Source organism: Triturus cristatus, chromosome 7 (genome assembly GCF_964204655.1).
Source record: "Triturus cristatus chromosome 7, aTriCri1.1, whole genome shotgun sequence".
NCBI lineage: Eukaryota > Metazoa > Chordata > Amphibia > Caudata > Salamandridae > Triturus > Triturus cristatus.
Window position 1 is genome coordinate 950,109,249 of NC_140590.1, and position 14,123 is coordinate 950,123,371.

Consider the following 14,123-nt stretch of genomic DNA (forward strand, 5'->3'; position numbering starts at 1 on the left):
TCTAGGACTATATTCACCTACACTTCCAAATTCAGTTTAACTTTGGTCTAGGACAACCTCAAGAACCTCAATTGCTACTGACAGTATTTTGCATACATTTGATTTCAAGACATTACATGTAGATTCATCAAGAGGAGCCTTCTCAAACGCATACTTTAAGCTACTTTATGAATACATTGAAACCATGGATGCCAAGGTCTGCTATGCCTGTACACAGTTACCTGCATCAGTTGCAGAGGGAATTACCCATCATCCCATTCCTCATACATATAGTATTACATGTAGTCTACTGATGAGCCTTTTATATGGAAAGGGTCATTTTCAGTACTATGTGTCGAATTATGATTTGGTACTTTTGAAAGATCCCATGTTTACGCATTTGAATCATCATCCCAATTCCAAAGAAATGGATACAGCTGATTGTCTCTTTAAACCCATAATAACATTAGATACTGCTTATGCTCGTAGAAACAATTTAACCTGTCCCTTAACTGATGTCGAAAATACATTTTTAGATTCTAGATGATGTAAAATATAGAAGAAGGGCTATGGATGCTCGATTGAAATCAGGGAAAGATCAACAGCATAAAAATAGGTAAGCTAAAGAAGAAATAGAACATCAAGATTTGGGAATTATGCCTGTACTAACTTTGTTTCGGAAACACAAAGGAAAATTGTGTGCTTAGAAGTAAATCTGTATTCATACTAAATTTACAGGAAAGAGGGATTGTGATCCCATTTCTGAAAATGAGAAAAATTGCCCATTATATTTGGGAGATCAGGATACTGTAATTCCTAGAGTCTGTTATGTTTGTGGGAATCACGCATATTCCATATTACTCCAAGGTTGCTATGGCACATGTTACTTGGCTGTAGTCTTCTCGAAGATTTATCATGTAGAGCATTTAGATAATCCTGTATGGGGATCGCCAGCTAGGGAAAAAAGAAGCAGTAGTGGTACTGAAATAGTTGGTAATATATTTGTGCATTGATTCCTTCCGTAGCAGTAGTTTTGAATGATTTCAAAGTTAGAAATGTGTCCACTATAGGTTATAAATTAGCTACTAGTACGGCATATTCATTGCTATCCATGGACACTGGAATAATAGCTGTAAGGTCCATGGTAATCGCCTTGCATTAAACATCCTTCTTGTGAAGGAGGGCGTACTCTGCAGGATATGGAAGATTTAGCAATGCTGCACCTACATTCCAGACAAGAATGAGAAGGTGAAGAAATACATAAAAAATATTACAGACTGGAAGCTACAGGTTCTTTGGAAGTAATTGGAAATGTATTTGCTGACGTAGGCAAATGGTCTGGAAATCTTGGAAGTGGAATAGTGGGTTCCATTTTGAGACCCCTTGAGATAATTGCCCTTTGTGCAATCTGTCTGTTTGTGATCTTTAAGGGGTATAAGAGTATGAAAGCAAAAAGAGATGTACAGGAAAGGAGGCAAATAAGAAGAAAGAGAATACATGTGGAACTAGAGAGTCAGTACAGATTTTATGATAAAATGAAAAACTAGATGAAAAATGTGGAAAACTTCAAGGTTTTGATCTGGTCTCATCTGATAAGCTTCAGATGTTGCTTGTGATGGCTAACATCCCATCAGAGTGGGGATTGGAGCAGAAAACTCTAAACTCCACCCTTACATGTCACAGAAATGAAAATATATGTGTGCATTTGACATTGTATGCACTGTGTGCCTTAACTTTATTAACGAGTGTGAAGCATTAAAATTTATTAAAGAACTATATTCACTGTAGAGACTAGAGATTTATGTACGTGTGCACTAATGTTCAGTTCAAACATGTATTCTTTATTCATGTTTTACACTTACACTTCAAGTTATATGTGCATATGCTAACATGTACTCTTGCTCACGTTTTACATTTATTTTTCAAGTTACACATTTGCATGGATACTTATGTATTCAAAGTACACATTAAATGCCTAACTAAAGTTCGCTTTACTACCTGCCTCAGTTGAAATGTATGTTGCTTTGCAAGCATGTTTTCCTTTTCCTTGCAGGTTCATTATTTTGTTAGTTAAAAGAAATGTTTATTGTCTGCATTTGACTGCTGATAGAGAGGCCTGAAGTGAAACCTGGTAGTGAACATGGAGATACAATGGTCCAAAGAGGCTTTCTGTTCATCAAGTATCAGGATAGCAAGATGTTCAACGTTGAAAATCGCAGTCTCAGCTCGATGCGTTGGGTAATTAGAGCTATGTTGCAGATGGTCAAGTAGTGGTGTGATTGGTCCCTTAAGGTGTGAAGGGAAATCAGAGCTTATTGAGTATCCTGTTACTTTTAAATTGGTGTTCTCATAGTTAGAGCCCAGAGATTTCCTTTTAGACTTAGAGTGGTAAAGACCTCTCTGGATATTCTTGCAGGTGTGAAGCTTTATGCTAAACATTTATTTCCATTTTCCAAGACTTCTTCCAAAGTCTAATCATGCTGACACATTTTGTGCTCCCGAATAGAGACCCTTGATAGATGACCCTATTTCTGACATGTTTAAAGGAGAAGTTTCTTTATGGAGCACCTGTCTGCTTTAATTTGTTTCTGTATTCTGGTGGCTATCATAATTCTGTATCTCACTCTGTTTGCGCCTTAATTTACTGTGATATTACAGCTTACCTATTGAATTGATGTACTTATTGAACTTATTTTTGATTTGCATATATACTGAATTGATTAGTAATCCAAATAAAACCCTTTATTCTTATTCAGTAATCCCTGGTCCTTTTTGTGTAGTCAAATGGACTTCACAAGTTAGAAATGTATTGTTGATGTTTTCTCCATTTTGAGTGCTTCATGTCAGCCAGCAAAAGGTCTGTATGACCAATGGGGAAAAATCTTTAATGACTTGACTAAGATATTACATTGTAAGGCCCAGCGCTCTTTCACCACTATGAAACAATCCACTTCCTGGTGGGTAGTGTATTTTAGTTTACTCTGTTACCAAAGGGCTCATAAGACATTTGTGCAGGCCTAAAACCCATTCTTCCTGGAGTAAAGCATGTACAACGGTTGCCCTGAGAAATATTCCTATTTCACAAATCTGTGAAGATGTAATGTGGAGGTCTGTCCGTACATTTACAAGGTAATGTCCTGCTTTACTTTTCTAATTTATTTTTAAAAAATATTTATGAAAGTCCTTCCTGGTTGGTCATTATCTTCATTTCAGCGACTTATTAAACTGTATTTGATTTCTTTTTTGAAGAAAATAAATGAAATGTTGCCAATATACACTATTTTCAGCCTGCTGAACTATTTAATGTTTAATAAATATATATAATATAGTTTTAAGTGTCCTGGGACACCACACATGAGTTGAACAATTCTGAGTTTATGACTTTAATGAGAACTCCCCTGAGGAATACCTGGATTATATTTAAGTACCTTGTGCTTCCTTGCATCCCGTAATTGAATTTCGTGCAACTGTGCCCAACTTTAGTCAATTACCATTGGCTTAACAAAGGGCCTTACCAAGCTAAACTTTCGGCAACTTTAAAACAGGCACAATTTTTATGGCAAAAGGGTATTTAGTTGCAAACCTGATCAGCAGGCATATTCTACACAAGAGGTCAAACTCCAGATTCGGGGGAAAGCAGTAAAAGACGGAGTCCCTCACTTTGTTCTACATCATCGTCATTGTAAGATCCTTGACCTCTGCAATCCTGGATCTTTATGCCACCAGACATTTACCATCTCCCTCCTCGCCTCCACATTCTACTTAGACATTCGCTCCCCCACATCCCCCTGTGTTCTTCTTCCTACCTTATGTAGTGTTCATCTGCTTTACGTCTAGATTTGCGCTATATAAAATATACCATAACTGCCAAATTATGAAAACATAATTACAAGAAAGCAGCTTCTGTCCTAGTACACTGCATTTTGACGCACTTTAATGTTTTTCAAGGTTTTGTTTTCCAGACCTCCACCTGCCCAGTGTAAACAGTAAAAATGGTATATATTCGTCTTTCACTAGTTTCATTTCTCTGAATTGATGTTTTGCTTGAGGGGAAAAGCTTTTGACATTTTCATTCAAAATAAACGTCATGTTGGTTACATAACACGTCTAAAACACACAACAACGGGATTAGCTCCATAAATTCAACCTGTATAATAGCAATATCTATGTGTAATACTTACTTGTGTTATTGACATTCCTATACATCATTCTGTTTGTTATTGGTATAGCTTTGCAGCGCTTTCACCATTACGTTTCTTTTCCAGCTGCTTCTCATATTACAGCCACGGCCAAGTGTGTATACATTTGACCACCAGCATAATTGTTCGACGTGTATCTTTAATGACAAACAACATTCGTCTGCCTAACCTCGTTTATATTTTACCGTACATGTTGCCAATGGGCTAAAGGATACTAAGAACCAGAGACGTTTTTGTACAACCAGTTTAAGGTTATGTGGACAAAACTGTAATCTGCAATTGCATAGTCTCCTTTAGGATTTGTGGTAACGGAGCCACCCGGCCCGTTCAGCCACGCTGAGCACGCACCCACGCACCCGGAGGGCGGGCACGCCCGAAGGCATAAATAAACGGGCGCAAGACCGCTCGTGGTCTTCGGCCCACACCAGTGACCCTGACTGCTGTGTCCTGTTTGTTCTGCAGTTAACCCCTGTCCTTAGGCCTGCCCCCCCCCATTACCCACGACACCACATTGGCGACGAGAGCGGAGCCTACCCGCGCCTCGCCCCCCCCCCCCGCGCACCTGCTGATCCGGCTGGCGGTGCTCCAGGCTGTCCGCGGAGGCGGAACACGAAGGACTTTCCGAGGCGCGCCCTCGCGTTGGCTGGCTGGGCCGCGCGCGCGCTGTTCTGGTGCCTGGAGGGGATTCCAGTGTCCTGTGCTGTGCCGGTAAGCTCTGTCGGAGGGGGGTGTCGGCCCTCGTGAGCCCGGCCCGCGTCTGTGTGGGGAGAGGTGAGCACATTGCAGCTCTGGTGTGCAAGGCCCCGAGAGAGAGACGAGTGGCAGGGGCGTCCATGCAAGTGCCTGCAGGGGGAGATCGTCTGCATAAAGCTTTGTGAGAAAAAAAAAAGGACTCCGGTGGTCTCGCCCTCGCGCAGCACCAGCCAGGCAGCCTATCTGCGTCACGGTGCACAGCCGTTGGTCTCGCCTGCGCGCAGCGACAACCAGGCAGCCTGCATCATCCCTAAGCGGGGGAGGAGAGTGACAGTGGTCTCGCCTGGAGAACAGACCTGCAGCCACGGCCTGTGTGACGGAGAGGGGCAGCAAGCATGACCACCCCTGTCACCAGCGGAGGTGGCACCGCGCAGCCACCACAGCAGCGGGCCGCGCAGCCAGCGGCCGCCGCACCTGGACACAGTGCGGTAGTCCCGTTGCCACCGTTCAGCGAGCTGTCGGACCCCTCCACGGCGGCGGTGCGATGGCGATCATGGATCGGACGGCTGGAGCACTACTTTGTCGGGGTGCGGGAGACGGACAATACAGTCAGAAGGTCTCTCCTCATGTGCTACGGTGGCGAGGAGCTGTACGACCTCTTCGAGACCCTACCAGATAGAGGGAACGACAACGACTATGCGGGCGCCATAAGGGCCCTAAATCGCCATTTTGACCCTCAAACCAACCCCGACTTCGAGTGGTTCAAGCTCCGCCAGGCGCGGCAAGAGGAAACAGAGAGCATCGACGTTTTCTACGCCCGCCTTCGAAAACTCTCGCTGTCATGCGAACTACCGGACCAGAGAGCGGAGATTCGGGCACAGCTCATCCAGGGGTGCAGGTCGGTCCCGTTGCGGCGCCTAATCCTGCGGCAGCCAGGCATCTCCCTGGATGATATCTTAATCCTGGGCCGGTCTCACGAGCTATCCAACGCTCGGGCGGACGTGATGGAAGCAGCCCTCAACCGGCCGGCTGTGGCCCCGAAACCGCCGGCAGTCAAGGAGGAGAGGGTGGATGCGCTGCAGAGGCGGCCGAACCAGCAGCGCGGAGCCGCGAGGGCTCCACAAAGAGACGCCTGTGGCAACTGCGGCCTAGGTCACCCGCCTGGCGGGCGGTGCGTCGCAAGAGGACAAACGTGTCTGAAGTGCGGACGAGCGAACCACTTCGCGAAGGTCTGCAGAGGCGGAAGGATGCGCGGCGGTACTGGGGGCCCGCGAGGTGCAGCGGCGAGCGTGCACCAACTGACAGAGGAAGAATCCGCCGCCCTGAGAGACAACACCAAGGCGGAATTCGTGGAAGAGGTAGAGGATGATGAAGTATTCTTCGTCTCGTTTGTTGGCCGGGAAGGCACGAGGCGAAGGCCGCCGCCCATGTGTGACATCATGGTGGCCGGATCCCCGGTGAGCGCTCTCATCGACACGGGGGCGTCAGTGAACGTAATGGACAGCTGCCAGTATGAGAGGCTGTCGCCACGACCGCCCCTGAGGCCCTCCAAAGCCCAAATCTTCACATATGACAGTGACAAGCCGCTGTCCCTGCGAGGGGTGATTGACGTTGAAGTCGTCAGTGACGGCAGGAAGCTGGCCACGACGTTCCACGTGGCGGAAGGCAAGAGGGGCACCTTACTGAGCTGTCACACCGCCGAAGATCTGGCGCTGGTGTTTTTCGCGAATCAAGTGCATGACTTGCATGCCAGGGAGATGTTGAAGGACTTTCCCATGCTGTTCCGAGGTCTAGGGTGCCTAAGCGGGAAACAGTTCAAACTACACGTGGACCCGACAGTCCGGCCCATGGCGCTGCGCCACAGGAGAATACCATTCCTCCTGAGACCACGAGTGGAGGAGGAGTTGAAGAAGTTGGAAGACCTGGGGGTGATCGAAAAGGTATCCGGCCCCACCCCGTGGGTGTCCCCCCTAGTCGTGGCGCCCAAACCCAAGCAGCCAGGCGCCATCCGTTTGTGCGTCGATATGCGCCTCCCGAACAAGGCAGTAAAGCGCGAAAGACACCTCACGCCCACCATGGACGATATCGTGGCTGACCTCAACGGCGCACAGTGGTTCACAAAACTGGACCTCAACGCGGGATACCATCAGCTAGAACTCCACCCGGACAGCCGCAACATCACCACCTTCTCCACCCACGTTGGCTTGCGGAGATACAAGCGGCTGAGTTTCGGGATTTCGTCAGCGGCTGAAGTGTTCCAAAATGCCATACGTAAGACTCTCTCGGGACTCCAGGGAGTCATCAATTTGAGCGACGATATCTTGGTGTTCTCGAAGACTCTGGAAGAGCACCATCGGCATCTTCGGGACACGCTGCAGCGGCTGGCGGACAGTGGCCTCACCTTGCACGAGGCCAAGTGCTCCTTCTACCAGGAGTCGGTCGAGTTCTTCGGCTATGTCTTCTCGAGGGAAGGCCTGAGAGTGGATCCGAAGAAGGCGGAAGCAATCCGTGCAGCCCCGAGGCCCACCTCCGCCACCGAGGTCAGGAGTTTTCTAGGGATGGCAACCTACTGTGGACGCTTCATTCCCAACTTGGCGTCCCTGTCGGAGCCGCTCCGGCTTCTCACGAAGAGTGGCCAGCCCTGGACCTGGGCAGCGAAGGAAGATCTCGCGTTCCAGGCGGTCAAGGACGCGCTAATCGACGACAAGGTCATGGCGTACTTCCGGCCTCAAAGGCGGACAGAGGTGGTGGTGGACGCGAGCCCTGTTGGGCTGGGCGCAGTCCTGATGCAGGAAACGGAGGCGAAGGAATGGGTCCCGACCGCATACGCCAGCAGAGCCCTGACGGCCACCGAGATGCGGTACGCGCAGATTGAGCGGGAGGCGCTGGCCATCAAGTGGGCCTGTCAGCACTTTCATCTCTACTTGTATGGTCACGACTTCCGGGTGGTTACCGACCACAAACCCCTTGTCCCGCTCTTCGCTGGCACGGCACGACTGGGCCCCCCGTGGATCGAGAGATGGGCAGTCCAATTGCAAGCTTACCGATTTGAGGTCGTCTTCCGACCTGGTGCCAACAACCCGGCGGATTTCCTGTCCCGGCACCCGGGGCCGGCCCCATCACACCCGGATCAGTTGGATGAGCGCGGCACGGAAGAGTTCGTCAGGATGGTGTCGCAGGCAGCGTGCCCGGTGGCAATCACGCTGGAGGACATCGGCAGGGCCACGGAGCTGGATGAGTGCCTCGTAAAGGTGAAGCGCACGTTGGCGAACCGCAATTGGCGGAACTTCCTGGATGGGGTGCAAGCCCTCACCAAAGACGAGAGAGTCTTTCGACAGCAAGTGTGGAATGCGCAGAGTGAGCTCAGCGAAGGGCCGCACGGCGTGGTCATGAGAGGCGCAACACTCGTCATTCCGAGGAGTCTCCAAGGGGAGGTGGTTCGGTTGGCGCACCAAGGGCATCAAGGCGTCTCCAAGACCAAGGCCAGGCTGCGGAGCAAGGTGTGGTTCCCTCGGATGGATGCCATGGTTGAGGAAGTCGTCCGCAACTGTCACTCGTGCAACATCACCGGGGGCGAGCCGGCGCCTCATCCGGTAATCACGGAAGAACCATGCCTAGAACCCTGGTCCAAGCTGTGTGTGGATTTTGGATTTGGATCCTTCCCGGACGGGCGACACACCTTGGTGGTGGTGGATTCGCACTCCAAGTTCCCGGTGGTGGAAGTAGTTTCCTCCACAGCGTTCAGCCAGGTGAGAGCGGCGTTGGACCGCATATTTCCCATGATGGGACTACCTGGTCGGACAATAGGTCACCTTTTCAAGGAAGAGAATTCCAAGACTACCTAGCAGCTCGAGGGGTCAGGCACAGGAAGATCACCCCGCAATGGCCCCAGGCGAATGGAGAGGTAGAGCGGTTTATGCGCACGATGAACCGGGCGCTGAGGATCGGAGTCGAACAAGGGGAAGACGCGGATCAATGCCTCTCACAGTTTCTCAGCGCGTACCGCCGGACACCCCACTGCACCACTCAGTGTGCGCCAGCGCATCTTCTGTTCAAGAAGGCCCCCAGGGACAACATCCCGGCGAGCCAAGTGTGGCAGCCTCGGCCGCTGGACCAAGGGGCGGCTCAAGAGAGAAGGCGGACATCCAACGAGAAGGCCAGTCGGGCGAGGAGAGCCCAAGCAAGGAGTCTCCAGGTGGGGGACGTGGTCATCATGAGAGACCGTTACCCAAATTGGAAGTATCGCACCCCGTTTGAACCGGAAGTGTGGGAGGTGACCAGAGTGCAGGGCACCATGGTGTCGGTCCGGAGAGGAACACGGACAGTGACTCGAAATGCGTCCTGGTTCAAACAGGTCACCTCAGCTCCCCCCGAGACCGACCCGCAGGAGGAGGAGTTCGAGGCCAGAGAAGGGGGCAGCTCACCAGGAGGGCAGGCGAGCACATCGAGGAGCGCGCCCCCACTGTCCGGCGTGGGAGAACAAGAGAACGGGTCCTCCGAAGCTGTGGGGGTACCCAGTGAGAAAGGAGCCTGCGGGACCGGACGAGGAGACGTCCCCCGGAGCCAGCCGTACGGCCTTCGGCCAAACCCGGCCCCTAATCAGAGACTGAGAGACTTTGCGTGGTGTGCGCAAGAGCCGAACTGTTCTGTGATAACTGACCTCTGTATCTGAAAGATTGGAGGGATGTGGTAACGGAGCCACCCGGCTCGTTCAGCCACGCTGAGCACGCACCCACGCACCCGGAGGGCGGGCACGCCCGAAGGCATAAATAAACGGGCGCAAGACCGCTCGTGGTCTTCGGCCCACACCAGTGACCCTGACTGCTGTGTCCTGTTTGTTCTGCAGTTAACCCCTGTCCTTAGGCCTGCCCCCCCCCCCATTACCCACGACACCACAGGATTCACGGAGTTTCAGCCTTGCTATGTCCATTCATGAACATGTAAATTTCACCACAGTATAGCGGAGTTTTACATTCAAAAATTCATCAAAAGGAAGGAATGTTTTTTTCCTGAATGGGCACCTTGTAGGTGTAGGTGAACACCTTCACATGTATAAGTTTCTCGATTATTGTACCCCCTTGCAAGTAGCTCTCTAAACTGAAAACACTTGCAAATTTGCGCCTATCAAGAGCAGGTGCAACTGGTTTTCCCTATTTGAAATATGTTCGTCAATCGTCATATGTGTTTGATTACCAGATGTAGACTGATCCACCACATGGTAATTTCAAATGCATCAGTTTTGCATGTGTGGTTAGTCCTAGAAATATATGTAAGTTGGAAATTTGCTCCAAACATTGGAGAAAGTATACAGAGAGAAATGTGTGGACCAGTTTCTAACTGCATATGTCCTTAGTCTTTAACATTAACTATTTAACCATTAGAAACAGTAATAAGAGTGCTCTTAAATGAAAAAGACGTCCTGATATAAGTATTAGTTTAAGGTAGTAATGCATCTTTCTATTGACATTTCTTTCGCTTATACCACATTTATACTAAGCTGTCCTCATAATTTCACAGGTTGCTGGTAGAATTCCCTGCAACAGGTGGTGCAATTCCATCATCGCAGTTTTATGCCGTAAAACTGCTCAGATATGTTACCTTGTATGATTATTTCCTCGCTGCTTGTGAAGTCCTCTTTTGCCTCTTCATACTTGGATTTATTTTCCAAGAAATTATGAAATGTAAAAAATACAAGGCTGATTACTTCAAAAGTATTTTGAACTGGATTGAAATTGTTCTTGTGCTGGTGAGTATACCATGGTCTATATGTGGTGCTAAAATGCCTAATTGTTAAATGGTTATGTATTCAGCAGCTCTTATCAATTACATATATTGATATGCATGGATTGTCGTGTAACCAGAAGTGGGCATTTACAATATGAGATGTTGTGAAAGGCTTGTGTTTTGCCTGTTTGTGCTGGTGAAGTGTATGCCACCTGCTCTAAACTATGGAGATCAAAAAAGGCCCAATCAGCCATAAATCGTTCAATAACTTTTGTAATCTCTGACGTTGCAACCTTTTTCTAACAGCAGAAATAATTTTCAACTTTACTTAAGACGCTTTCAATACAACTGCAATGCAGAGAATCTAGAAACTGCTGGTATTTAAACCTATCGTTTTACTTATAAGATGTTTGTATCAGTCAATACAAATACCATCAGTATTTATATAAAAAGTTAACATTTCGGTGAACCAAGAGCCATACTTAAAAACATGAAACGTAGGGCTAGATGTACAAAGGCCTGATCGCAAAAGTCTAGTTGCCATTGTGCCCAGTATTTTTGCGCCCTGTGAAGATTTTTATGAACTGACCTATATTCAAATAGGTCGAGTCACTCCAATTGATGGCCATCAAATTGATGGTGGCCTGCTAGGGTCAGCAGACCATATCTGTGATTGCCTCTCGAGGATTGTTGCCTGGCCACGGGACTCTGGGGCTTGCCTCCATTCTTGGACACCATCACCGCGAAGGACGCCCTGTTGCCTGCTCACAGCTGCCGTAGGGGAGAGTTTGCCTTCTGCCACCAACGCATCCGGGACTGCGAGGACCAGGGAGCTGTGCGCGCTGCACATTGGCTGCACCTGGTCCTCTTCCCGACTCTTCCCCCTAGACTTTATTACGACTCGCAGCCCCCGCTACGCGGGTGCCGCTCGAGGATTGTTGCCTGGCCACGGGACTCTGGGGCTTGCCTCCGTTATTGGACACCATCACCGCGAAGGACGCCCTGTTGCCTGCTCACAGCTGCCGTAGGGGAGAGTTTGCCTTCTGCCACCAACGCATCCGGGACTGCGAGGACCAGGGAGCTGTGCGCGCTGCACATTGGCTGCACCTGGTCCTCTTCCCGACTCTTCCCCCTAGACTTTATTACGACTCGCGGCCCCCGCTACGCGGGTGCCGCTCGAGGATTGTTGCCTGGCCACGGGACTCTGGGGCTTGCCTCCGTTATTGGACACCATCACCGCGAAGGACGCCCTGTTGCCTGCTCACAGCTGCCGTAGGGGAGAGTTTGCCATCTGCCACCAACGCATCCGGCACTGCGAGGACCAGGGAGCTGTGCGCGCTGCACATTGGCTGCACCTGGTCCTCTTCCCGACACCTCCCCTATCTCCGCCCCCTACCTCTTCTTTATTACCATACCATTGCCCTCACGCGATAGCGGGACGCGTGCGGGACGATAGCCGGGGCGAAGACCGGGCAAAGAGCGGGCCGTTCGAGGTCGGTAGAGGCCGGGTCCGGGCCAGCCTTCTATTCCATCCTCGCTACAACCAGGTGGCCATGGCTGCAAGGGAAACCAGGAGCACCGCTGCCAGGTCTGGAGCCCAAACACTTTCTACCTTGGGGACTATGGATAACTTTATCATAAGGGCCAACTCTGTACTTGATAAAAAAATAATCACGTTAGAGAGGAGACTGTCACAGGGATTGGTTGCATCAAAACGCTCTTCTCTTGGGGCTATCGCTAGGGCTTTGTCACCTATTCAGCAGGGCCTATCGGGGAATACCAGGAATTTGAGTTTAACACCACCATTAATAGGGTCAGTTGACGATGCCCAACCTTCAATTAACATTGATATCACTGATATACAAGGTGATTCTCAAAGCCTCCTCCTTGTCCCCTCCAACCAACCTCCACAGGGTCCTGAATCTAGGAACAAGATCATAGAGGTTAGTCAGGGCAAAGGCGCAACCAAGAAAAGGAAACAGTGCACCCAGGGTCTGGGGGGGAAAAAACCTAAAACTGTAAAACATGATAACCCCCAATCCTCACGAAATACGAGCAAGGGACGAGGGAGGAACCCCCAGGTATTTAACATCAACCCAAGGGTTGAAGCTACTCCCCTACTGTCTAGTAGTCTCCTTGCAATTTCTAATGCTGACGGGGAAGCGCAATCAAGGGACAGAGTCCTGAGCTCTACCATAGAATGCCTGATAAACTCCCTAGAAGATAGACTAACACGGCTAGAGGCTAGGCTAATTGGCATTGAGGAGGGTATAAATGCTACCCAGCGAACCCTTATGGAATCTACCCAGGGGCTAGGGAAAGTAGAGGATAGGTTGACCAGAATAGAGGATTTAACGAAAGATCTGGTAAAGGGTGTAGGGACACTGAAGGTATCGCCAAATAGTAGTGGTATCTGTTCAAAGTGTGTAGCAAGGGGAGGTGCAGCCCCCGCAATTCCATCATCTACCCACCAAACGAATCCATCCTACTCAGCCACTATCCAACCTAGGACATCTGTTACCAACAATCTAGCCCCAAGCAATGATACAGCACGGGACATTCCAAACCCTTCCCTTCCATCCCCCCCACCCCTACCTCACAGGGGGGACACTACCAATAAAACTTCGGCAATGGCTATCCCTGTCACCCAGACTCGGGGACTTAATCTCCCGGCAAACTTCCCATAGGGACCCAATTTTTATCCCAGGGAGCAAGCCATGCAACCTCAAATGAAGATCCATGATCCCAACTCCGCCAGGAGATCAGCCCATCTACCTCCTGGTGCCGCTCCCTATGTGGTAGTCCTTAGTGGTGTCCCAGAGCTTGCTGAGGGCTCCAATGAGACTTCTACTTCGATCAAAAACAAGACTATAGACTGACTCAACAAATTTAGGCCCCTACCCCCGGACATGCATAACGAGGTCATTCTGGCAAGGCGGGTTCCGTGGGTAGGAGAGACAATCAAAAGGGGAACAGGGGACTGTGTTCTGGTCAATTTCAGAGACCCAAGAACAGTTGCTTACATCTGCAATTGGGTTGGGGGTTCACCACACACCACCATACAGACACTTCCCCTATCGGCCTTCTACCCCGACAAATCAGAGCGGTTTGCGGAGGGAGGCGACGAGGGTTGGTCATGGGTGGGCCGGAGAAAGTTGTACCAGGGAAGAAGAGTCCATCCCCAAGGGGATCCTCGGGGTATGAATAGATGGAATCAGCCAGCCTTAGATCTGAATGGGGTCCCATTTATTCACTCTAATAGATTCGACTGCCTCGAAGCTGTGGATTGACGGTGTAATCCCAAAGGGGAGTGCACCGTCTGTCCAGCACTTGGGGGGGAGAGGAATACTGGGGTAGGTGGGTGCTCACTAAGACAGATCCCCTCGCCACGGGCTATCCTAGATAGTGAATGCTCTGACACTGGGGACTGGGCCCCCCCCGGGCTAGTTCAAAGTATTCCTGACGAGATTGTCACAAGCACAGTTAAGGATTTAAGGTCATTAGAAATCCTATCTTGGAACATTGCGG

General features: G+C 49.7%; 1 protein-coding gene across 1 annotated transcript in view; it reads left to right on the top strand.

The window, feature by feature from the left end:
• The window catches only part of PKD2L2 (polycystin 2 like 2, transient receptor potential cation channel), a 1,478,337-nt gene that overhangs the window by 633,091 nt on the left and 831,123 nt on the right, over nt 1–14,123 (top strand). Inside the window, exon 6 of the mRNA XM_085615012.1 lies at nt 10,389–10,617. Within this exon, the coding sequence (XP_085471138.1) occupies nt 10,389–10,617 (229 nt within the window). The remainder of the gene's footprint in view (nt 1–10,388; nt 10,618–14,123) is intronic.